This window comes from Trichomycterus rosablanca, chromosome 8 (genome assembly GCF_030014385.1).
Source record: "Trichomycterus rosablanca isolate fTriRos1 chromosome 8, fTriRos1.hap1, whole genome shotgun sequence".
In the NCBI taxonomy this organism is placed as follows: Eukaryota; Metazoa; Chordata; class Actinopteri; order Siluriformes; family Trichomycteridae; genus Trichomycterus; species Trichomycterus rosablanca.
The window spans coordinates 38,102,209-38,128,178 of NC_085995.1; the positions used below are offsets into that span (position 1 = coordinate 38,102,209).

A 25,970-nucleotide genomic window follows, 5' to 3' on the forward strand; every position below is an offset into this window, starting at 1 on the left:
GTTGTTACTCAACAGCACACTAGGTTGGAATAAACTACGTGAACAGTCGTGAGGGGGGATAAAACCATTTCCGTTACAAAACCTCACTAGGTTTTGTAATATTAATCCACACTGATTGAGCTCCTAATCTTGTATTAATTTCATTAATAAAACTGAATACGTGTAAACATGTCATCTAGTTTAGTTGTATTAAAAGTTTGTTTGGCTTGTGTCCCCTTTTTCGTGATTGGTTTCGTCCATTTTGGTTGCGCATTTAGGATCTTTTTAATGAACAAAACATCGACTCATCTTCAAGAGTCGATTCTTTTGAGTCTTCGACTTTCAAACTTAGCGAAAGTTAGCGAAATAATAAATAATGATGATTTATTTTGTCTATCCACAGCTACAATTATAAATAATCATTTGTTCTAAATGATAATTTACCAAAATATGGTTAAATTGTAGTGTTGTTATGAATTAAGTAAACAAACGTTTTATAGACCATAGAAATCAGTTTAATATGGTTAAGGTTAATTTATTTTGTCTGTCTACAGCTAATATTATAAATTATAATTTACTCTACCTCATTATTCACTAATATAAGGTTTAACAAAATGCAGTTTTGTTATTAAATAAGTAAACAAACATTTTACACACCATGAATCTTTTATATGTGAGTCGGCTCCCTGTGTTTACCAAAAAAAGAATCAGTTTAGAGAGTCGTCTCCTTCGACCGTTTGCTCGGTAACGCGCTGCTCCAGAGAGGATCCCACGTGAGGGTGAAAGTATGCTAAGCTAACGCAGCTCAGTGTGAAATGTAGTAAACTTGCACGGTTGTACATACATTACTAAGGAATGATGTTATTTTCGAAAGAAACACCATGGAGGCGACTGGAAGGCATGACGTTTGGCATGTTCTCGCCCGAAGAGATAAGGTAACACCACAGCTGACAAACATAAACATCAACAAATCAGTTTACTTAGACAGCATGCACTTTACAGATAACAGTCTTCCGTACAGTTATTCTAACATTGGATGTTGTGTTTATATTGTATTTATATATTTTTTTCCCCCCTACTTTTTAGAGAACATGGTTTGTAGTGCTATTACTGCTATTTGTTTAACTGACCCACACATGGTCACTGAAAATGTAACCTGAACTGGACGCTGGCATGTATGAGGTGTGCGGAATACTGTGACCAGTTGCCACTTTATTAGGTTTTTAAAACAGGAAACCAGAGTACCAGGTGGAAATCCCACGTGGACAGAAAAAAACATGCAAAACCCTTCACAAATGGTGACTGGAGGTGAGAACCAAACCCAGGTCCCTAAAACCCATTTTACTATGTGGCACCAACTCCATGTAGTACCACCCTGCCTCCCCATATACTTACTGGCTCTCACCCATCTGTTAGCTTTCTTTACACCATTTACCAGTGTAAAAGAAACCACCACTAAGTAGATGGTTCTTACCTGCTGGTTCATTTTCACAGCACTGACATGGTGGTGATTATTTTATTGTTATTATTATTTATTATTGTTTTAACGTCATGTTTTACACTTTGGTTACATTCATGACAGGACAGGTAAGATTCATCAGTTCACAAGTTTTAATGTCAAAAACAGTCATGGACAGTTTCGTTTCTCCAGTTCACTTCACTTGCATGTCTTTGGACTGTGGGAGGAAACCCACGCAGACACAGGGAGAACATCCACATAGAAAGGACACGGACCGCCCCCACCTGGGGATCGAACCCTGCTTGCTTGAGGTGACGATGAGCTACCTGGATCGACATAGTGTGTCTCTCTGTAAGCTGTTCGGCTCTATGAGAGTCAGGGTCCCAGTGTGTGCGAGCATGTCGGGGGAGGGGGGGGAGGGGGGGGGGGGGGGGGGGGGGGGGCAAGTCGTTCATTCCCTGAAAGTTTGTTTGTTAGGATTTTAATTCTCATTACACAAGATTCATCAGTTCACAAGTTTAATATCAAACACAGTCATGGACAATTTAGTGTCTCCAATTCACCTCACTTGCACGTCTTTGGACTGTGGGAGGAAACCGGAGCTCCTGTAGGAAACCCACACAGACATAGGGAGAACATGCACATAGAACTTCACACAGAAAGGACCCGGACCACCCCACTTGGGGATCGAACCCAGGACCTGCTTGCTGTGAGGTGATAGTGCTACCCACTGAGCCACCGTGCCGCCCCGATTATTTTATTGTTTGTGTTGCACAACCTGGCACCTGTCTCTGGGTTTTAAATACCTTGTAGTGACAGTTGTAGCCTAGCGTTTAGAGTACTGTAGTAGTAAGCAGAAGGTTGCTGGTTCAAACCCCACCATAACAAGTTACCACTGTTGGGCCCTTAACACTAAATCGCTTAGACTGTATAATGTAAGTCACTTTGGACAAAAAAAGCATCTGCTAAATGCCGGAAATGTAAATGTGAATACAGCCAACAGCATCATCAGATGAAGATCTAGCAATGAAGGTGCACAGAAAATGATAAGCAGTCTCAAACTGTACATCGACACGATGTACCAACAAAGCAGTCATAAAAAATATCGTACAACATGTTCACACTGTTTAGAACCGTGCCAATTCTGTTTTACACGATACCACAGCGGCACGGTGGCAAAGTGGGTAGCACTGTCGCCTCACAGCAAGAAGGTTCTGGGTTCGATCCCCAGGTGGGGCGGTCCGGGTCCTTTCTGTGTGGAGTTTGCATGTTCTCCCCCTTCCATGTGTTTCCTTCGGGAGTTCCGGTTTCCTCCCACAGTCCAAAGACGTGCAAGTGAGGTGAATTAGAGATACAAAATTGTCCATGACTGTGTTTGACATTACACTTGTGAACTGATGAACCTCGTGAGTAATGAGTAACTACCGTTCCTGTCATGAATGTAACCAAAGTGTAAAACATGACGTTAAAATCCTAATAAATAAATGATAATGGTCTGCCCCCAAATACCTGTAGTGGTGGGCTAATGGTGGTCTATGTTATCTTGTACACTGCAATGGTTCGCCTAGTCAGTAACTGTATACTGGGCCAGTGATAGCTCAGTGGTTAAGGTACTGGACTAGTAAACAGAAGGTTGCCGGTTCAAGCCCCGCCACCACCAAGTTGCCACTGTTGGGTCCCTGAGCAAGGCCCTTAACCCTCAATTGCTCATTGTGTAAGTCGCTTTGGATAAAAGCGTCTGCTAAATGCTGTAAATGTAAATGTATACTTAAAGGTGCCCTCCTCAGCTAGGTACAGGCACATCCGAGGTCTTAAGTGGTGTTTTTATGGGAAGAAGCCTCTTTACAATAATAAAGTAGCTACTAACAGACCTGCAATTTCTTCCCTTACAGAAAATTGAGCATCAAAGGTATCACCAATCCTCTGCTCCTGGACAACGTTGGTAATGCGGCTCCTAACGGACTCTACGATCTGTCCCTGGGTCCAGCAGACCTGAAAGAAATCTGCACAACATGCATGCAAGACTTCAACACTTGCCCCGGACACTTTGGTCACATTGATCTGCACCTGCCAGTCTACAACCCTTTTCTGTTTGATGTAAGTTTTCTGTTGTATATAATACATAGCTGGACATCCGACTCCGGTTCACAGCACTAACAGTTTGGTGAATTGTCTTTATTGTTGTTATTCTTTTGTTTACCTTTGTTAGAAACTGTACATGCTTATCCGGGGTTCCTGCCTGTCGTGCCACACGCTGACGTGTCCAAGGGCCGCCATTCACCTGCTTGTCTGCCAGCTGAAATTATTAGACGTAGGAGCGATGAAAGAAGTCTGTGAACTTCAGGTTGTTCTTAATCAGGTGAGCATCAAGAAATCATGGATCAGATTTGGTTACAGGTCTTTATGATCAGTGATGAAACACTGTAGCACACCAGCGTTGAGATTTCGAACACGTCGTTTTGAGACTCGGCTCTGCCATCCGGCTGGGCTGGGTGGCTGCACGAATAACGATTGGCTGTCGACGATCGGCGCTCCTCAGTCAGCCCGTTGTATCGGTAGAGGGGAAGCGTAATGCAATCGGGTTGATTGGATACGACTAGATTAGGGAGATAAATTGGAAGAAAATTGCAAAAAGAATGTTAATCGCACATTTTTAATAGAATTTTGCTGAATAATTGTATATTACTTTAATTGTATAATAATAATTGTATATTACTTTATTTATTTGACGAGTACAGGTTTATAGTACACGGTTGTTGTTTTTTTTAAACATTTTTTACTGCAACCCAGACAACACAAACAATGCATCAAAACGAAACACAAAACAAAATATACTTAATAAAAAAATTTGGCAATCTGGTCCCACTGTGGTTTAAAAGATGTAACGTAAAGCCTCCACAAGGGGGTGATCTTGTACAAGTTAAAATTTGTTTGTAGGGCAGTTATAGCCAAGTGGTTAAGGTACTGGACTACTAAACAGAACATTGCTGGTTCAAACCTCACCACTGATAAATTGCCACTGTTGGGCCCTTGAGCAAAACCCTTAAACCTCAACTGTATTATTCTGCCGGCGCACACCAGTGCCGAGATTCTGAACTCCTCGGGTCAGCTGGGCGCCATCTAGCGGGCATAATTGGCAGTGCCTGCAGGGAGGGATGGCCGGACTACGTGGGTGTGGTCTTCAAACGTTGTGTAAGGACCCTGATTGGCAGATAGAGAGGCGCCTGTGCAGAGTGCACGGGTGGAAAAGGGTTCCGTTAAAGGCTGCACGCGGGTCGGAGGAGGCGTGAGCAGCAACATACCCACCTCGACTGCAAAACAAAAATCGGGGATCCCCAGCAGCGGAAGACAACGGGAGAAATGGGCGCAAAACTCATAAAATTGCTTAGATCAGACGGCCCCAACCTTTTATGCACCACGGACCGCTTTCATATAGGATATAATTTTTTTTACGGACTGGTGGGGACGGGAGGATGTAATAATATTGCTTAGAAACGGTGTAAAATGAGCTTTTTTCACCGCAAGGAGACGCTGCTCCCACCTAGGGGTGACAATAACACCCGAAATAGAGGCAGTGCAAACTGCTTTTCTAGCGATCTCTAATTATTCATTCTTTTTGTGCGGCCCACTGGCTTAGATTGTATACGGTCACAGTACTGTAAGTCACCTTGTAGTCAAGTGTCCACTAAATGCAAAATTATATAAATGTTTATTTAATTCTTATTATTTTTCTGAGCAACCCATTTATTTGAAAAACCTTCTGTAGTAGTCTGCTGTTGTTGTTGTGTCTTTATTACCTGATTTGTTCGTTTAGTAAAATAATGGTTTTCTTTATTAATGAAAGTTTTTAGACGACTGTCCTCAGGCGTCAGGAACAGAAATCCAAGAAGCTTTGGAGGAATTTTGTTCTCCTATCATCAAAGCCAACCAAGCCAATCAGGGCTGTGCACCAGTGAGTAACACGTTAACGTTTGTAATTGATGATAATATAGTTTATTGTCGGAGAAGTTATGTGTTGATTTGTTTGTTTGTTTTTGGCTCTATTATTGAACAGATTAAAAATATTTGCGAGATGAAAAGCAGCCTCATCGGTGAATTCTGGAGGGTCCACATGGGGTCAAGAAAATGTCCCAACTGCAAGTAAGAAAATGAGTAGTGTAGATACGTAGTGGTGGTTTAGTGTAGGTACGTATTGACACGTTTTTATCATGTCTTGATGAAGGGCGAGCAAATCACAAGTACGCCGAGAGCACAACAGCAAACTAATCGTCACACGCGCCAAACCCAAAGATGGTGCAGAGGAGAAAGAAGGTTTGTCTTCTGTTCGTGATGTTTGACTGTGTGATGAGCTTTTTTGGGGCTGTATTTCAATACTTGACGTTAAACCTGCGTTTTACTTCTCAGATGACGTTTACATGGGAAAACGAGGTTATCTAACTCCAAGTCTGGGTCGAGATCATATCATTAAGCTTTGGGAGAAAGAAGGTGAGCTGCATTTGGTTGGATCATAGATTAAACTGAACTTCATTGTCATTGTGCATAGTACAAGTACAGAGTCAGTGAAATGCAGTAGCATCTAACCAGAAGTACAAGGTAGAGATTATTTACATATATTACAGTTAAAGTGCAGAAGTGACCAGATAAGTGCAGTGAGGAGACATACGTTAAAAAAATATTAAACAGATAATGCTGATTGTACAGTGTATAGACTAGTATATAATTATAGAGTGATGAAAGGTGAATAGAAGTGGCTTAATGAATGGGTAATCAATGAGATTAAATAGAGTATAGCAGATATATACATTATTATAAATAGTGTGATAGTGCCATGTGCAAATTTGCAAGTGCTGATGGTTTATACAGATAAAATGGTACACTTGAGAGTAGTACAGAGTTCAGTGCGTTCCAGAGTGCAGTGATTCTATAGCCTAAAAAATAAATAAATAATTATCTGCCATTACAATGCTACCTTGAGGCACTGGTGTGTATAACAGTTTAAAAAGTAAGGGTCCTGGAATGGCGCAGAGGTCTAATGTGTTATTCCACTACTGCTGAGAGTTTAACTCTGGCTGTGCTGTTGACCTGGCTGGGCATCCACACAGGCATCCACACAACTGGCTGTGCCTGGGAAGGGAAAGGTCGATTGGGTTTATCATTGCGACTGCATTTAGGTGCCTGCAGGAAAGATGGTTAAATCAGAGATAGCAATGCGTGCTACCGTACAGGTGAAAAGTGTGTGTATGGAGGGTGCTCTGCTCAGTCAGGGAGGGGCAATTTGGGGATTCGACACAACTAGATTGGGAGGGTAGAATTTTAAAAAGTGGGATATTCCCAGATTCTGAACTCCTCGGTTCAAAACTCGGCGTTGCCACCGGTCGGCTGTGCGCCATCTAGCGGGCGTAATTGGCAGTGCCTGCTGGGAGGGATGCCAGGAATATGTGGGCGGGGTCTTCAAACGCTGTGTAGGGACCCTGATTGGCGGATAGAGGCGCCTGTGCAAAATGCAGAGGTGGAAAAGGGTTCCGTTAAGGGCTGTGTGCGCATCGGAGCAGCAATACACCCTCCTAAACTGCAAGAAATCGGGGATCCCCCAGCAGCGGAAGACAAATTGACTACGCTAAATTGGGAGAAAAACGTGTTATATGTATATATACAAATATAAAAGGGCGTAGTAACACTTTATTTGGATCAGCTGCATTCTACAGTGAGGTTTTATGTGTTTTTATTGCTATTTTATTACATAATTATTAGATAGTTGGGTGTTTTTATGCATTAAATTTATACCTGATCATCTCTTACAGGTTTCTTTTTAAAGCACTTGTTCTCAGGCCTGGCGGTGAACTGTCCCAAAGGTTTCAGTCCGGACATGTTCTTTTTAGAAATACTAATGGTGCCTCCTTGCAGGTAAGCTTATGTCGGCCTGGCGTCCAGTTCTCTGTTACTTTTCTGACCCATGAATCTGTCTGCTTGGCTTCAAACTTGACCTAACGATGTTTTCTCATCGAGCAGGTATAGGCCGATTAATCGATTAGGGGATCAGATGTTCACTAACGGACAGACGGTGAACCTGCAGGCGGTTATCAAAGACAACATCATTATTCAGAAACTGTTAGCCCTGATTGCTGCCGAAAAGGCGAAGGAAATAGAGGGTACTCCGACAGAGCCGGAGGAGGTAAAGATGTCTCATATTTGTACATCTGTTATTATAACAGAGCGTGGTAAAAAGGTGTTATTTATATTGTTGTACTGAAGTTTGCTGTTCTTCTATTTTTTATTATTCTAGCCAGTTCAGACAGAAGAGACCGGAGTGACAGACCTGACGTTTTTAGCCGGCCTGGTCGGAGTCACTCTTACAGATAAGCTCTATAACACCTGGATTCGCTTGCAGAGTCACGTCAACATTGTATTCGACAGCGATATGGACAAACTGATGACTGAAAAGTTTCCTGGCATTCGTCAGGTTCTTTTATTTTTATTATTTTTTGTGAAGTGTTTTAACTCTATTTAGGAGTTATTCAAGACATAATGTCACTTTTTGGTCTGAGGGTTATGGAAAATTATGATTCTCAAATGTTATAAACTTCCTGTCTTGCTTTTTCATTTATTCAGGAAGAAATTAATGTTAAAAAAACACATTCATCATTCTTAAATGAGATAGTCCCAATAGTCCCAGTGGTTTGAATCCCTGCTGTGCTCACAAATACAGAAGGTGCTTGGTGCAGCGGGATAATCCACTAGCACAATCCACTAGCACACCAGCACCAAGATTCTGAGCGCCGAGATCCAGGTTCGAATTTCGGCTCTGCTGCCGTCTAGCAGGCACAACTGGCCTTCAGTCTGCTTTCTGGGAAAGACCGGACTAAAGGGTGGGATTATCAGCGCTGTGTAGGGGACCTTGGTTGCCCAGGGAGGAGCGCAGTGATCGGGGTGTGGCTCTCAGTACGCAAAGCCACCAAAGTATGGGTAAATAAGACTGCGCACATGTCAGAGGGAGTGTGTGTCAGGCGAGGTCCTTGGATGTTGTGGGGGTCCCCAGCAGTGGATTGGGAGGGAAAAAAAACAAATACAGAAGGTGCATGGCATTACGTGAACCCGGTCATGGGGCAGCGCGGATAAATAGCAGGATTGCGCCAGGAAACGGCATCTGACGTAAACACTTTGACAATTCAAGTATGTGGACAAATTATTTGTTCATATTTGTCATTCTTAACCCCAGAATACAACAGTAACCAACTATTGTTAGAGTATTTTAGTATGTTTGTATCAACTGATCAATGCTTGATTTTGTTGGGGATTTTACATACTTTCAAACATATGGTAAGGGCGAGACACTTGGGGAGATCATAGTCACCAGCTAAATTTAAGTAAAAATGAACAGCCTGAACTAGGGTTGGGCGGTATTACGGTATACCGCGGTATTTAAAAATAATGACGGTATTTAAAAATGCTGACGGTATTTTAAAAATGTGAAGCGCCAAATTTCTGCTTAAGGTCCACCTTGAAAACGGAGACTTTAAGACATGCGCGCATCCACAATAAGGGAGGGGCGGGAGTTGTAGGCAGTTGGAGCTCACTGATTGGTTGTGGAGGTGCTCACTTTTTGAGGCGAGAACACAAAAGCTAGGGAGCGCTCTACATAGGGTGTGTTCAAACACCTAGTGAGCTGCCTTGCTGTCTTACTGCCTACATAGGCAGCTGCCTCAGTAGAGTGGATTCTTATAAGTCTATGACTTATTTTAAGGCAGGTTATTCGAACGCGCTACTTAGACAGCGATTCCATCGGGTTTTGCTTGCTAAGCTAACAGTTAGTATCTTGCCATTCAAAACCATGGTATGGAGTGGCACAACGCGCTAGTCATGTCACTATAACATCTCTTTGTACCGAATACGGTTACATTCACTGACAAGCCCGAACTTGCAAAAAAACACACTTGTGCAAGTTTATACAATCTAATATTATCTCTGTGTGTGTGTGTCGCGCTCACTCTTCATTCTCATTCCGACAATAAACAGCTTTAATTATGACTGATTAATTCCCCGTACTGATGTCCAATAAGAACGGCGCAAAAATGAAAAGAACATATAAAACATATATATAACGGTTCCCAGAGATGCGACTCGGTTCATTCGAAAGAGCCGTTCAATAGAGTCGGATCGTTCGCTAACAACCCATTACTAACAGAGACACGGGTATTTTATGAAGACGGTATGACGGTATGAAAATCGGCAATATCGCCCAACCCTAGCCTGAACCAGGAACTACATTTAGGAATAAATTATATTTACTCCTTTTATTAGAGTGTTTAATTTTTCTTTTTTTTACATTTTCATAGTGAACATTCTCCCACAGAAGTCTGTGCTTCGGTATAGATCGCTGTCTGGTGGAATCAGAGATTCAGCTTCTTAATTCCCGCCAGTACCTGAGTTCGAGTGTAAGAGTGGCATTGCGTCCCGCTCAGGTGGCGCAGCGGTAAAATACGCCAGCACACCAGAGCTGGGATTTCGAATGCGTCGTGTCGAATCTCAGCTCTGCCATCCGTCTGGGCTGGGCGGCTACATGAACAACGATTGGCTGTTGTTCATACAGGGTGGGATGAGTCGGACCAGGGTTCCTCATAACTGGTGCAATTACGACCTCTGCTGGCTGCTGGGATAATGCTGATCAGGGTGTGGCTGTCCGTACATAAAGCTGATCCACATATGAACTCGCCTCGTGCAGGTGAACAGATGCGCACGTGTCAGAGGGGGTGTGTGTCAGTTGGGAAGCTCCTCAGTCAGCAGTATAGGGTTGTATCGGTAGAGGTGAAGCGTAAGCAATCAGGGTAATTGGATACGACTAGATTTGAGGGGAAAATTGGAGAAAAAAAGTGGCATTGCGAATATTTATAGCGGTACGAGCAATATGTTGAGAATTAATGACAATTCATGTCTTGTGCCAGCTTTTGGAGAAGAAGGAGGGTTTGTTTAGAAAGCACATGATGGGAAAGCGTGTGGACTTTGCAGCTCGATCCGTCATCTGCCCTGACATGTACATCGGAACCAACGAGATCGGAATACCCATGGTACGGATAATGTACTTTATACCAATAATTAATTGCTATTTCTATTATTTATATTGTTAAACTGCCTTGTAATTGGTGTTTGTAACTCTAAACACTGCAGTAAATTGTTTATTATTTATTCATTGGTCTGCAGGTGTTTGCCACTAAGCTGACGTACCCGCAGCCTGTGACTCCGTGGAACGTGAAGGAGTTACGCCAGGCTGTCCTGAACGGGCCCGACGTCCACCCAGGAGCCTCTATGGTCATCAACGAGGACGGCTCACGGACCATCCTCAGCCGGACCAACTTAACCCAGAGAGAAGCCATCGCTAAGCAGCTCCTAACGCCCAGCACAGGCCAGCACCGCATGCCCATGAAGATTGTAAGCGCACATAAACATTTATGGATGAAATTGCTCGCCTGCCCACCAGGGATTTGATATTTTTTTACGTGTCTCTTTCCCCCGAGGTAAATCGACACATCAAAAACGGAGACGTGCTTCTTCTGAACCGCCAGCCGACGCTGCACAGGCCGTCCATCCAGGCTCACTGCGCTCGCATCCTACCTGGAGAGAAGGTGCTCCGGCTGCATTATGCTAACTGCAAAGCCTACAACGCTGACTTCGACGGCGACGAGATGAACGCGCACTTTCCTCAGAGCGAGCTGGCACGTGCCGAGGCTTACACACTCGTGAGCACGGATCAGCAGTACCTCGTACCCAAAGTGAGTCTCTCTCCTCATTAATAGACAGACAGACAGATATAGGTAAATAAATAGCTAAACAGACATAGATAGATAGATAGATAGATAGATAGATAGATAGATAGATAGATAGATAGATAGATAGATAGATAGATAGAAAAAAAGACAGATAGATGGCAGATAGATAGACAGATAGAAAGACAGACAGATATAGATAGATAAATACAGATATATAGATAGATAGATACAGACAGACAGATATATAGAGACAGACAGATATATAGATAGATACAGACAGATATATAGAGACAGACAGATATATAGATAGATACAGACAGATAGATAGATAGATAGATAGATAGATAGATAGATAGATAGACATAGATAGATATATAGAGACAGACAGATCGATAGATAGACAGATAGATAGACAGATAGATAGACAGATAGATAGATAGATAGATAGATAGATAGACCAGACAGACAGACATAGATAGATATATAGAGACAGACAGACAGACAGACAGACAGACATAGATAGATATATAGAGACAGACAGACAGACAGACAGACAGATCGATAGATAGACAGATAGATAGACAGACAGACAGACAGACAGACAGACAGACAGACAGACAGACAGACAGACAGATAGATAGATAGATAGATAGATAGATAGATAGACATAGATAGATATATAGAGACAGACAGACAGACAGATCGATAGACAGATATAGAGAGATAGACAGATAGATAGACCAGACAGACATAGATAGATATATAGAGACAGACAGACACAGACAGACAGACAGACAGACAGACAGACAGATCGATAGATAGACAGATAGATAGACAGATAGATAGATAGATAGATAGATAGATAGATAGATAGATAGATAGATAGATAGATAGATAGATAGACTGACTGGACACACCAGACAGACAGGTAGACAGACAGATAGACAGATTGATAGATAGACAGACATACAGGTAGATAGCTATTTGCATATTTGGTGTTAGGCCTATAAACTTAATAATATATACATAATGATAATAAGAATAATAGTAATAATAACAAGTATAAGAATAGGAATTGGAATACTAGGTATGGATAATAATATGTATAACAGTTTACTCAGGTTGCTTTGCTTGGCCTTTGTGTCAAAACGAATAGAATTTAACTCTAAGTGTGTTAGACTGGTGGATGATTTGATAATATGGACAGTTTTGTATGACAGTTTTTTGTTTCTTAACCCCTAAGCTCCTCATGGCTTCTCTTGTTAATTCTCCTGAACAGGACGGGAAGCCCTTGGCTGGACTGATCCAGGACCACATGGTGTCGGGCACCAGCATGACCATCCGTGGCTGCTTTTTCACACGGGATCAGTACATGGAGCTGGTCTATAGAGGTCTTACTGATAAAAAGGGCAGGGTCAAGCTGCTCCCCCCTGCTCTTATTAAACCGCAGAGGCTTTGGGCTGGCAAACAGGTATCTGCGCTTGGTGTGTTTCATAGGTGGGGCTGTTTGCTGTTATTTGTCGCCCAGCGGTGAATGAATTAGACACACGACTAACGGGTGTACTACTGGTGGTTTGGCCTTAGTCGCTGTTGTGAAATCACAAATTCAGCGCATTAATCTTTTTTTTGTCCGGGTTTGAGTGTAAAAGTGCGCATTGCGTATATTCATAGAGGTACGAGCATCTCTAGTCACCTTGGCAAAGCAGTGTGCCATCTAGCGGGCATAATTGGCAGTGCCTGCAGCAGACACGTTTCTGCTAGGGTGGGATGACCGGACTATGTGAGTGGGGTCTTTAAAATGCTGTGTAATGACCCTGATTAGCAGAGGCGCCTGTGCAGAATGCATTGGTGACAAAGGGGTGCGGTAGGGGCTGTGTGCTGGTCAGTGGAGGCGTGAGCAGCAATATTCCCACCTCGACTGCAATCAGGGATCCCCAGAAGCAGAAGACAAATTGACTGCACTAAATTGGGAGAAAATGCATAAAATAAAATAGAAAAAATAAAATAAAGGTGGCACAGCTGGATATTCCACTAGCACACCAGTGCGGGGATTGTGAAGCTCAGCTCTGCTACCGGTTGCCTGCAGCAGACAAAATTGCCTGCCACCAGTCTGCTGTGTGGGAAAAGATCGGACTAATAAGTGGGCGGGGTCTTCGAGACTGTGTAAGTAGCAGCCCGAGGCACCTGTACAGAAGTGGAGGAGCATGGAGATCGGTGTGTGTCTCTCCGTGTGTGATATTCAGCCTCCTGTGCAAATAAGAGCGGGTTGAAGGACTGTGCACGCGTCAGAGGCGAATATAACCTCCTCACATGAGATCAGGATCTCCGGCAGTGGAAGACAATGCATAAATAAATTAAAAAAGAATAAACAATAAACTTGATTGAGGGTACACATGAACCATACATACGTTGAAAAGATTCCTAAATTATTCTAGGGGAATTTTTAAGTCTTTAAGGTCAGAAGAAACCAAAAGTACATAAAGCACATCATATTTACAATGTTTTTGGTGGTTTCCTTTTATTTTTCTTAAGGTTGTATCCACACTATTACTGAATGTGATTCCGGAGAAGCACATCCCTCTGAACCTGACCGGAAAGGCCAAGATCCCCAGTAAGGCCTGGGAGAAGGAGCCTCCTCGATCTGTTCCGGGCTATAAGCCTGAAACCATGTGTGAATCTCAGGTGAGACTCAGATCACTCATTTTCTAAATGATGATCCAGGACATTAGACTCATTTTGTAGGAGTTTAAACTATCTGATCTTTTTTTCTTTGCTCTTTTTTAGGTGGTTATTCGTCACGGCGAGCTGCTGGTGGGAGTGCTGGATAAAGCCCATTATGGAAGTTCAGCGTATGGACTGGTGCACTGCTGCTATGAACTGTATGGAGGACAGACCAGTGGCAAGCTGCTCAGCTGTCTGGCTCGACTCTTCACCGCCTACCTGCAGCTCTATCGCGGTTTTACCATGGGTAAGAGTCTCATCGTTAACATTAAAAGTGTTGGGACACCAACACGTGTAATAAATTGATTGTAGAAAGGAAATTATATGCTTCCAACTATGCAGCAACAGTCTAGGGAAGGTCCTTTCTTTCCCGTGCACAACACAAGCTCTAACAATACATACACAAAAGCTCGGTTTAAAGAAACTCCAGTGTTGAAACTGGTTTCAGCTTTGGAGTGAACTGGAACATCAACCGAGGCTTTCTTGACCAACATCAGTGCCCAAATACAAATGCTTTTGAACTGAATGGGCAGAAATTCCCACAGACGTACTTCAAAAACCTGTGAGACTCATTTTTATGAACATAAAGAGGCAGATTTTTCATGAGCTTGTTTTTATTTGCTCGTTCTGTGATGGATGACAATTCTATTAGTGAAACAGATTTCATGTAGCTAAAATGAGATGATAAAGTTCCTGTGGCTTCAAATCAAGTAAAAAAAAAAGCACAAATTTAACAACAGTGATCTCATAAAAAGGGGCTCCCAAGTGAAACAGCAATTTTGCGTTATCGTGCACGGATCTCAAATTTAATTTCTAGCCAGAACGTTTTTCCCAGTGAGCTACTAATGCGCTGATGCTAATAAGTCAGTGAAGTCATATATACAGTGTATCACAAAAGTGAGTACACCCCTCACATTTCTGCAAATATTTCATTATATCTTTTCATGGGACAACACTATAGACATGAAACTTGGATATAACTTAGAGTAGTCAGTGTACAGCTTGTATAGCAGTGTAGATTTACTGTCTTCTGAAAATAACTCAACACACAGCCATTAATGTCTAAATGGCTGGCAACATAAGTGAGTACACCCCACAGTGAACATGTCCAAATTGTGCCCAAATGTATCGTTGTCCCTCCCTGGTGTCATGTGTCAAGGTCCCAGGTGTAAATGGGGAGCAGGGCTGTTAAATTTGGTGTTTTGGGTACAATTCTCTCATACTGGCCACTGGATATTCAACATGGCACCTCATGGCAAAGAACTCTCTGAGGATGTGAGAAATAGAATTGTTGCTCTCCACAAAGATGGCCTGGGCTATAAGAAGATTGCTAACACCCTGAAACTGAGCTACAGCATGGTGGCCAAGGTCATACAGCGGTTTTCCAGGACAGGTTCCACTCGGAACAGGCTTCGCCAGGGTCGACCAAAGAAGTTGAGTCCACGTGTTCGGCGTCATATCCAGAGGTTGGCTTTAAAAAATAGACACATGAGTGCTGCCAACATTGCTGCAGAGGTTGAAGACGTGGGAGGTCAGCCTGTCAGTGCTCAGACCATACGCCGCACACTGCATCAACTCGGTCTGCATGGTCGTCATCCCAGAAGGAAGCTGACGCACAAGAAAGCCCGCAAACAGTTTGCTGAAGACAAGCAGTCCAAGAACATGGATTACTGGAATGCCCTGTGGTCTGACGAGACCAAGATAAACTTGTTTGGCTCAGATGGTGTCCAGCATGTGTGGCGGCGCCCTGGTGAGAAGTACCAAGACAACTGTATCTTGCCTACAGTCAAGCATGGTGGTGGTAGCATCATGGTCTTGGGCTGCATGAGTGTTGCTGGCACTGAGGAGCTGCAGTTCATTGAGGGAAACATGAATTCCAACATGTACTGTGACATTCTGAAACAGAGCATGATCCCCTCCCTTCGAAAACTGGCAGTTTTCCAACAGGATAACGACCCCAAACACAACCTCCAAGATGACAACTGCCTTGCTGAGGAAGCTGAAGGTAAAGGCGATGGACTAAACCCAATTGAGCACCTGTGGCGCATCCTCAAGTGGAAGGTGGAGGAGTTCAAGGTGTCTAACATCCACCAGCTCAGTGATGTCATCATGGAGGAGTGGAAGAGGATTCCAGTAGCAACCTGTGCAGCTCTGGTGAATTCCATGCCCAGGAGGGTTAAGGCAGTGCTGGATAATAATGGTGGTCACACAAAATATTGACACTTTGGGCACAATTTGGACATGTTCACTGTGGGGTGTACTCACTTATGTTGCCAGCTATTTAGACATTAATGGCTGTGTGTTGAGTTATTTTCAGAAGACAGTAAATCTACACTGCTATACAAGCTGTACACTGACTACTCTAACTTATATCCAAGTTTCATGTCTATAGTGTTGTCCCATGAAAAGATATAATAAAATATTTGCAGAAATGTGAGGGGTGTACTCACTTTTGTGATACACTGTACATATACAGATGTACAGTACAATGAAATTATTTCTTCACAAATCCCAGCTTGATTGGAAGTTGGGGTCAGAGCGCTGGGACAGCCATTGTACGGCGCCCCTGGAGCAGAGAGGGTTAAGGGTCTTGCTCAAGGGCCCGACAGTGGCTGCATGGTAGAGCTGGGATTCAAACTCTCAACCTTTCAGTTAATAGCTCAAAGCCCTACTCATTAAGCTACCGTTGTTCCCATACCTGGTGATTTTACAGTTTTACTCAAGGCCTCTTCTGGTTAGGATTATATAAAACCTGACCTGCTTTGCAACAACTTCCTCAGGTGTGGAAGACATTCTGGTGAAACCTGGAGCTAACAAACGGCGGAAGAAGATCATCAACGAGTCGGTTAACTGTGGACACAAGGTTAGTGAAAAAAAGCCAACAGTTTAGATCTAGACACTTGTATTAAAATAGAGAAAAGAGTCGAGCGCTTGGGTGGCCCAGATTGCCCTTCCTGACACAGCCCTTCTTATTTTTCCCGGGCTCGGGACTGGCACTGAGAGCGAACTGGGAGAGTGCGTTTCCCAATGGCTATGCTGGTTGGCCATTTAAGACCCCCATCCCCCTTCTGTCCCCTAAAATAGGCTGCCATGTCTGAGTAGACACCTGACTGGCTGATAGTGGGTTAGCATATTTTACCACTGTACCATCTGAGTGCCCGGACATCTATAGAGTCTGCATCAGATGTTCGATCAGTATTTGCTGTTGCCCTCAGGCACTCGGGGCCGCCTTTAACCTGCCCGCTGCAGCCGGGGAGAGTGAAGGTCGAGACCTGTGGCAGAACGCCCATCTGAACGTAGACCAGCGCGACTACAACATGGTGGACCTCAAATTCAAAGAAGAGGTCAATCAGGTCAACAACAACATCAACAAGGTATGACGCGAGTGTTCATTAGCTGTTGTGTTCGGTTGTATCGGTCGTGTCTATTCGTATTTATTTCCATTGTTTGTGAAGGATGTTCTCTGATTTGTGTTTGTCAAGGTGTGCATGCCATTAGGTCTCCATCGTTCATTTCCAGAGAATAATCTCCAGCTGATGGTGCAGTCAGGAGCTAAAGGTTCCACCGTCAATACAATGCAGGTAATCCTCGTCGTAAACACGGCACACTCTCATCCCTCCTCTGTACCTGCCCAAACCATCTCAGTGTGGCCTTCCAAAATGTCTTTCTCACATATCTGGTGTGATTTAGCGCCTTTACCATCATTTTAAACAAACTTGCCTCACAGCAAGAAGGTCCTGGGTTCAGTTCCCAGGTGGAGCGGTCCGGGTCCTTTCTCTGTGGAGTTTGTATGTTCACCCCGTTTCCTTCGGGAGCTCCGGTTTCCTCCCAGAGTACAAAGACGTGCAAGGGAGGTGAATTAGAGACTTGAACTGATGAATCATGGGTAACCTGTAACTACCTGTCCTGTCATAAACGGAACATTAGTATCAAGCATGACGTTAAAATCCTTATAAAACAAACAGCCTGAAAGAGACCAGTAAAAAATAATCCTCCTGTATGTGTTTTTAGATTTCATGTTTGTTGGGCCAGATCGAATTGGAGGGCCGTCGTCCTCCGCTAATGCCTTCTGGGAAATCTCTGCCGTGTTTCCAACCGTATGACCCGCAGCCTCGTTCTGGAGGCTTCGTGACCGGCAGGTTCTTGACTGGGATCAAACCTCCTGTAAGTTCAGCTTTAAGAGCTGTTATAACCCAAAGTATCAACAGACTCGGTGACTTTACGTTCAGAACATAATGACGATGCTGATGCTGATTTTTTTTTATTGCTGTTGACTTTCAGGAGTTCTTTTTTCATTGTATGGCTGGTCGTGAAGGTTTGGTGGACACTGCTGTTAAAACAAGTCGTTCTGGCTACCTGCAGAGGTGAGACAAACTCAAGACTGTTAGTGTGTGGGATCTTCACTATCGTTTTTATTTGGACGAAATGTTTGAGCATGAATCTGGTTGGCTGTATGGCTGTCGCGGTGAAATAATTTCCCCTTGCGGTATTCAGCGTGGTTCAACACCGCGGTATGCAGTAATATCGCCTTTTTTTTTCTTTTTCTTAAATGTTCTTAATTTATCTGGATTTTAGAGCTATATAAACAAGCTTTATTGTTAGGCTATGATTCTGTATATTATTGCTTTATAATGATGAAGATGAGACAGCTTTAAGACAAATCAAATGTGTGTTTATTGTTAAATACAGAACAGAGCAGGGATGCACAATAAGAATGCACGTCTTTTCTCTATTAAAAAAAGGTTTAAATTTAGCTCCTAGGCTAGATTTACACTGTGAAACGAAAAAAAAAAGTGTTTAGGCAAAATATTTTAAATGCACATCTTTTTTTTTTTTTTTTTTATATCTTTTTTTCCCACTTTTTCCCCCAATTTTTATCCCCATTCTAGTCATATCGAATTACCCTGATTATGTCCTCTATACTGGTTCAACCCCTTGCCGCTGACTGAGGACGCCACTCAACCGAATTGCGCCCCCTCCGGCACGCAATCGGTACAGACTTGCATTTTACACCCGCACGAGCCGAGTTCATACACCGAGAGACACTGCGCACGGAGGGTCACACCCCCCTCAATGTTATTCCTCAGCCCTGTGCAGGTGCCGTCAACCAACCAGCAGGGGTCGCAGTCGTACCAGTTAAGAGGACCTATGCTCCGACTCTACCCGCTAAGCCCATGAACAACAGCCAAACGTTGTTCATACTGCCGCCCAACCCAGTCGGAAAGGTAGAGCTGAGTTTCGATACGATGTATCTAGAAACCCGACTCTGGTGCGCTTAAATGCACATCTAATCAAAATATGGTAAAAAAAAAAAAAATAGAATAAAGAATAAAGTCTGTAAGACCTTAAACCTGCGTTAACACCAACATGTTCACCTGATGTGGTTCCAGAGTGGATCTGAGTGGGGTAGCGATGTTCCCGGCGGCACTAACAGTCTCTCTGATGGTGCACGCTGCACTAATACACAGGTGTACTGTACCTGCATGTGACTTTAGAGAGCAGAGCAGATCTAGCCTGGTTATTAATGCGCCACTATTAACCATCTATTTATTAGGTATAATTAACATAACAATATATACTACATTTCAAGTTATTATTCGTTTCAATACATTTTTATTCAACGAAAAAATACATTTAAATCACTCCAGCAAGCCAGCAAGAGAATATTTGCAGGCTGCAATGCCATATTAATCGTCATTAAGTGTTTTAGTACGCCAAGGCTGTTTGAATAAAGTCTTTTATTTATATAAGTATTTTATTGAGTGTGAACTCAATTTGATCATTAATAAACTTGCCTATAATTCCTGTTGCCATTGTTTCCATCTTAAAACACAAAGCCTGACACTCGGCAGCAACGCATGTCAACAGGTTGCGGGAAAATGTCGCTCTTAGCTCATTTTCATTATGAATTTATTTAACATTTATTACGCCCGAATGTAAGCGAAAAACAAGATGGACCCTGCAACAACAAAAAAAAAAGAAAGAAAGAAAAAACGTGAACATCGCGGTGTTGCGGTTGCTTGGCATGCCCTGCGGTTGGCTGGTCTATACCGCGATATTTCAAAATTGCGGTTAGCGTGACGGCCATAGTTGGCTGCATCACTGAAAATGTAAACGCGCAGTTACTTTTAGCAGCCTGAAACGCTTGTTGTTGCCAGCTAGTATATTTTTCTGTTGGTCTGTTTCTAGACCTGAGATTTTAACTTCAGTAGCTTTCAGTTATACTTTTCATGCTGCAGATGTGTGATAAAGCATCTGGAAGGCCTGGTGGTGCAGTATGACCTGACTGTGAGGGACAGCGATGGCAGCGTGGTGCAGTTCCTCTACGGTGAGGACGGCCTGGACATTCCCAAAACTCAGTTCCTACAGTCTCGCCAGTTCCCTTTCATCAAAGAGAACTACGAGGTAAGACTCACCGACATCATGGTTTTTTAACATGTCTCTTCCACTGTTTCTGCAGTAGAATAATAATGATTCTTTTTCTTTGGAAGGTTATCAGAAAGTCCCAGTGCTTGGACGAAGTTCTGGCTAAACTCGACCCAAACGCAGCTCAAAGTCACTTTAGAGCCATTAGAAAGTGGAGGGCCAAACATGCGAATGTGTCGCCCAGAGATGGTGCCTTCCTGCTCTTCTCTCAAAAGAAACTGGGACAGATAATGGCTGAGAGTGAAGGACTGTCGGGAGAGTCGGTCAACGGTAGAGATAATGCTACTCTACAGGTAAGTGTAAATGTTTTAACAGTCTAGTCATATCCAGTTACCCAGATATATCACCCATCACTGCTGCATACTGTTCTACCTAACACACACCCCTTCCTACACCAGTGTAGGAGCCAACCGCTTCTTTTCACCTGCTCGACTCGCTGATCATGCACTGCTCTCCATTATTCCCTGTGTCTGTGCAGGCGCTTTCGAGCTGCCAGCAGAGGCCGCAATTGCAGCAGTCATAGCCAATCACGTCTGTGTAGGTGCCTGAGTGGCTGATAGCGGAGCTGAAATTCGAACTTAGATCGCACTACTCTCTGCCAGTCCAGGAAACACCTGAACTTGCTTAAAACAAACTCCAGAACCTGATTTATTTATTTATTTGTTTTTTGCGGACAAGGATTTTGGTGTACATGGTGTCCAAAAGGATTTGGGTAGAAAAGACCAGGGGCGGCACGGTGGCTAAGTGGGTAGTCGCCTCACAGCAAGAAGGTCCTGGGTTCGATCCCCAGGTGGGGCGGTCCAGGTACTTTCTGTGTGGAGTTTGCATGTTCTCCCTATGTCTGCGTGGGTTTACTCCGGGTGCTCCGGTTTCCTCCCACAGTCCAAAAACATGCAAATGAGGTCAACTGGAGATACTAAATTGTCCATGACTGTGTTCGATATAACCTCGTGAACTGATGAAACTTGTGTGAAGATAAACTACCGTTTCCTGTCATGGATGTAACCAAAAGTGTAAAACATGACGTTAAAATCCTAATAAACAAACAGAAAAGACCAGATCAGATTTAATTCTCATGCATGGTGTTAATATTGTTGGTTACATTTAGTTTAAAGATGTTAAAATTACTGCCGTCCCATTTGCCGTCATACTGCACCTCCTGGAAGCACATAAGTCTTATTTAGCATTTTTTGTAGCTGCTGGATTTGTGGAGAACTCTGAACGACAGCAAGCGTGCTAAGTATCTGAAGAAGACGTCACGCTGTCCAGATCCGTGCCTGGCAGTTAACCGTCCCGACATCAGTTTTGGTTCCGTGTCTGAAACGTTCGACTCTGTAACTGAAACCTACCTGAGTCAGTACAACATCAAGCAGGAAACGTACACTGCGGCTGAACTGCTTGACCCGGAAAGGTGAGATTCTTTGTTTCTTTTACTGGATTTGCTTTGAGTGTGATATTCTCTTTATATTTTCATTTACAGTAAACTGTTTGCACTCATCAGTAGTCTGAAGGAGTATCTGAACTGAATGATCTATGTTATCTATCTATACTTTAAGAGATCACAGTGGGCTAAATAGTTTTACATAGACAGTTTAGTGGGTGCTCATGTGGCACTGCATTCTGTTGCGCTAGCACACCACTGCTGACTGTATGAAGACATTTGAGACATTGTCTGAAAGCGACTTTACGTAATCCAGAACTGACAGACCAAAAACCCCTGATGAGCAAGCCAAGTACAACAGTGGCAAAGAAAAACTCTTAAAATTACAGGAAGAAACTCCCACCAAGTGGCAGTGCCTGCATCAGACACGTTTGTGCTAGGGCGGACAATGTGGGTGGGCTCTTCAGACGCTGTGTAAGGGCTCTGATTGGCGAATAGAGAGGCGCCTGTGCATAATGCATGGGTGAAAAAGGGTTCCCGAGGCGTGAGCAGCAATAAACCCACCTCGACTGCAATCAGGGATCCACCAGCAGTGGAGGACAGATTGACTGCACTGAATTGTATGAAAAATGGGATAAAATGCATAAATGAATAGAAAAAAATGTTAAACCTACCTGTTGGTTCTGGTTGTGTGTGTCTTTCTTTATGTGGTGCAGATTAAGGCAGCTGTTGCAGCTGAAGTGGCAGAGGGCGCTGTGCGAACCAGGAGAAGCCGTTGGGTTACTAGCTGCTCAGAGCATCGGCGAACCCTCCACTCAGATGACCCTCAACACCTTTCACTTTGCCGGCAGAGGAGAAATGAACGTCACCCTGGGAATTCCCAGGTCGGTGTACTGTATACTGTACTGTTTAAGTGATAAGACTTCTGCCAGAATGCTGGCGTAGGGCAGAATCTGGGGTGCCCAGGTGAAATTCCTCTAGCACACCAGCGCTGAGAATCTGATCTCCCCAGTTTGAATCTCAGCTCTGCTATTGGTCGGCTGGGCACCCCCTAGCGAGAACAGTTGGCAGTGCCTGCAGCCGAAAAAATTGGGCATCAGTCTGATGGGTGGGAAAAGCCCGGACTAATAATTAAGTGGGGTTTTCAAAACGCTGTGTAAGGACCCTGGTTAGCAGCCCGAGGCGCCTGTGCAGAAGTGGAGGAGCATGGATATCGGTACGTGTCGTTCCGTGCACAATGTTCGGCCTCATGTGAGAATCCACCGAAGCACGGGCGAATAAGAAGGGGTCGTGGGGCAGGCAAATATACCCTCCTCGGGCGCAACTGGGATCCCCAGCAGCAGAAGGCCAATTGGCTACCCTAAATCAGAAAACACATACTGATAGCATGCAAAACACTACACTCAGAAAGACTGAGATTTTTTAACGAAAACAAAATACAAAATGTGCTTTTGCACCAGGGAAAATAATGCATTTTTTAACATATTTAAATCTAAAACATCTTTTATAATTTGTTTAAATGACACAAAAGGAAAAAACAACTTGAATACCGCCGTATAAATGACCCCAGTGTGTCGGTATGGCGTTAAAAACTAATCAATCAATCAAAACCCTAAATCAGGACAAAAAGGAGACAAAATCTGTTGATTTCCTCTTTAAGGAATCTAGCTTGTGTGTTATTTCTAAATCTTCTCACTGTGGTTTTGTTTGTTTGTTTGTTTTTTATAGGTTGCGAGAAATCCTCATGATTGCCAGTTCCAACATCAAGACCCCCATGATGAGCATTCCTGTATTAAGCAGCAAAAAAGCCGTGAAGCGAGCGAAGACGCTGCAGAAGAAGCTTTCCCGCGTGTGTCTGTCTGAGGTACGTATGCCAACACTTAATCATTATTTATAAGAACTAGTTGGTGGGTAACAATGTCGCCTCACAGCAAGAAGGTCCTGGGTTTGATTCCCAGGTGAGGCGGTCCTTTCTGTGTGGGTTTCCTCCGGGTGCTCCGGTTTCCTCCCACAGTCCAAAGGCGTGCAAGTGATGTGAACTGGAGTTACTGTGTAATGACTGTGTTTGATATAAACTTGTGAACTGATGGATCTTGTGTAATGAGTAACAACCGTTCCCGTCATGAATGTAACCAAAGTGTAAAACATGACGTTAAAATCCTAATAAACAAACAAACAATCGATTACAGTGCAGTTAATAAAGGTTTGCATTGTCATAGGACTCACAGGTCCTGTTAGGTTTTTACTCAGTCACCCAAAGTTCTGTCCCTTGAGCTAATAGTAAGAACTTAACCAGGAGAAGAATCAGTCGTTGAATCTCGTGCACGAGGAAAGCACCCAGACAAGACACCAAGTCAAAGTATGAATGCCTTCGTTTATTGAAAGAGTTTTTATAAACACAAGGAAAGTGTGGGTAAGAGAATGTGTGTGTGTGTGTGTGATGGCTAAACTACATGAGAAAACGGTATTGATTTAATTAAATGTTATTTACATTTACATTTTCAGCATTTAGCGGACGCCTTTATCCAAAGCGACTTACATTAGTGTGACCGTATGCAGTCTGAGCAATTCAGGGTTAAGGGCCTTGCTCAAGGGCCCAACAGTGGCAACTTAGCAGTGGTGGGGCTCGAACCAGCGACCTTTTGATTACTACTCCAGGACCTTAACCTCTAGGCTACAGCTGTCCCTATGTTATGAGCTTCAATTTCTCATTCTGTTCTAAAATTAGAACTTTTGAAATGTTAGACGGCTGTTTCAATAATAATCGGCGTACTTCGATTCTGGTTGCGACGTTCTGCAGGTGTTACGCAAGGTGGACGTGGTGGAGACACTCCGGGTGGAGGCCAAAGGCCAGAAGAAGCGCATATTCACCATCATGTTCCAGTTCCTTCCTCCAGAGTGCTACCAGCAGGATAAGTTACTCGCACCCCAGCGCATCGTCCGCTTCATGGAGGACCGGTGAGTTTTCCTCTCTGCTCACATTAATGCAAACCATTGCTTTGTTCAGCGCTCGGCTTGAGCGGTGCAGTTAAACATCATCAAAGTGTGAATATGAGACGAATCTGCATCAGTGTGGAATAACCGTCAGATTCAGTCTAAAAGCTCCACATGTATCCGTGTGTATCTGGATTTTCCTCCCTGTTTCACTTTTCACTTGTGTTACAGCTCAAGGTTCTGAGAAATTGTGAGAATCAGAATCTGGTTTTCTGAGAGTCTAAAACGCTTCTCGTTAAAATAAAGCTTAACGTGGTTTAATGTAGTAAAAGAAGGAGACAGGAGCACTAAACTTCTCTTCATTATTACTGCTCATAAGTTCCTCCACTAATCACGTTCCTCACTCGCTGTTTTAGTACAATAAGTCACGTTAAGCTTTGTTTGTACAGCCTAAGTCGCTTTTATCACCTCATATCAAACAGTTTGTCTCATTAGAGACGCTTTGAAAAGGTCAGCAGCCAGCTGGGTCAACTTACGATTTAACTTCTGATTTTTATACATCCAGGTTCTTCCAGTTGCTGCTTGAGGCCATCAAGAAACTGAGCGCCAAGCTGGCGTCTATAAATGCAGTGGACACTCGCAAGGCCACTTCGAAGGACAACGACCAGGAGGAAGGTTCCTCCAACAGACAGGCAGGTTTCAGAACATCAGGTTTGAGTAGGGGTCAGGTCAGCAGAAGTGAAGGAAGTGTAGTTGGGTACGACTAGCTGTGGGGAAGAAAAACAAAAAAAAAACAAGTTTGAGTAAAAAGTCTGAGCATGTGAGCATGTTTTGGTTCTCAGGGAGACGAGGGTGAAGACGAGAGCCAGGTAGTGGATGACGAGGCGGACGAAGGGGATGCAGACGCCTCTGATGCCAAGAGAAAGGAGAAGCAAGAAGAGGAGGTAATAAATGATCGAGTCCACCTCACCATCAGTCAAAGCTATTTTTTGTTTCTGTGTTGTTTAATATTAATGCAAAGAAAAATGTCTTTATCGTCCAGTAATCATTTAATGCAGTGAGGCTTTTAATTCTTTGATTCTACAGACACACTGTGGCAGATAGAGTGCACATATTTCTAACTAGAATTACGCTTTGTGAGCTGGTGTGGCGTAATGATAAGAGCCACCAGCAGCGCCAGAGTTTCGGGGGTTTGAATCCTGGGCTGGGCTCACAAATGCAGAAGGTGCATGGCATTATAAATCCAGAGAGACAAAATGAAAAAGGTTCCTATACGATGGTTGTTTACATGGTGCCCTACAGAATTTAA

At 43.5% G+C, this 25,970-nt stretch overlaps 1 protein-coding gene across 1 annotated transcript in view; it reads left to right on the forward strand.

Annotated features, from left to right (window-relative positions):
- The first annotated feature begins 761 nt into the window (after nucleotides 1-761).
- polr1a (RNA polymerase I subunit A) overlaps nucleotides 762-25,970 on the forward strand; it is a 29,212-nt gene continuing 4,003 nt past the window's right edge. Inside the window, exons 1-29 of the mRNA XM_063000862.1 lie at nucleotides 762-914; nucleotides 3,331-3,535; nucleotides 3,648-3,797; nucleotides 5,283-5,390; nucleotides 5,493-5,578; nucleotides 5,661-5,749; nucleotides 5,843-5,923; nucleotides 7,240-7,342; nucleotides 7,448-7,610; nucleotides 7,722-7,898; nucleotides 10,378-10,500; nucleotides 10,634-10,861; nucleotides 10,948-11,202; nucleotides 12,479-12,670; nucleotides 13,732-13,881; nucleotides 13,984-14,167; nucleotides 16,701-16,783; nucleotides 17,136-17,294; nucleotides 17,403-17,501; nucleotides 17,932-18,084; nucleotides 18,202-18,284; nucleotides 20,160-20,325; nucleotides 20,412-20,639; nucleotides 21,543-21,757; nucleotides 22,444-22,611; nucleotides 23,456-23,591; nucleotides 24,528-24,685; nucleotides 25,227-25,357; nucleotides 25,508-25,605. Of these exons, the coding sequence (XP_062856932.1) occupies nucleotides 835-914; nucleotides 3,331-3,535; nucleotides 3,648-3,797; nucleotides 5,283-5,390; nucleotides 5,493-5,578; nucleotides 5,661-5,749; nucleotides 5,843-5,923; nucleotides 7,240-7,342; nucleotides 7,448-7,610; nucleotides 7,722-7,898; nucleotides 10,378-10,500; nucleotides 10,634-10,861; nucleotides 10,948-11,202; nucleotides 12,479-12,670; nucleotides 13,732-13,881; nucleotides 13,984-14,167; nucleotides 16,701-16,783; nucleotides 17,136-17,294; nucleotides 17,403-17,501; nucleotides 17,932-18,084; nucleotides 18,202-18,284; nucleotides 20,160-20,325; nucleotides 20,412-20,639; nucleotides 21,543-21,757; nucleotides 22,444-22,611; nucleotides 23,456-23,591; nucleotides 24,528-24,685; nucleotides 25,227-25,357; nucleotides 25,508-25,605 (4,251 nt within the window). The 5' untranslated portion in view covers nucleotides 762-834. The remainder of the gene's footprint in view (nucleotides 915-3,330; nucleotides 3,536-3,647; nucleotides 3,798-5,282; nucleotides 5,391-5,492; nucleotides 5,579-5,660; nucleotides 5,750-5,842; nucleotides 5,924-7,239; nucleotides 7,343-7,447; nucleotides 7,611-7,721; nucleotides 7,899-10,377; nucleotides 10,501-10,633; nucleotides 10,862-10,947; nucleotides 11,203-12,478; nucleotides 12,671-13,731; nucleotides 13,882-13,983; nucleotides 14,168-16,700; nucleotides 16,784-17,135; nucleotides 17,295-17,402; nucleotides 17,502-17,931; nucleotides 18,085-18,201; nucleotides 18,285-20,159; nucleotides 20,326-20,411; nucleotides 20,640-21,542; nucleotides 21,758-22,443; nucleotides 22,612-23,455; nucleotides 23,592-24,527; nucleotides 24,686-25,226; nucleotides 25,358-25,507; nucleotides 25,606-25,970) is intronic.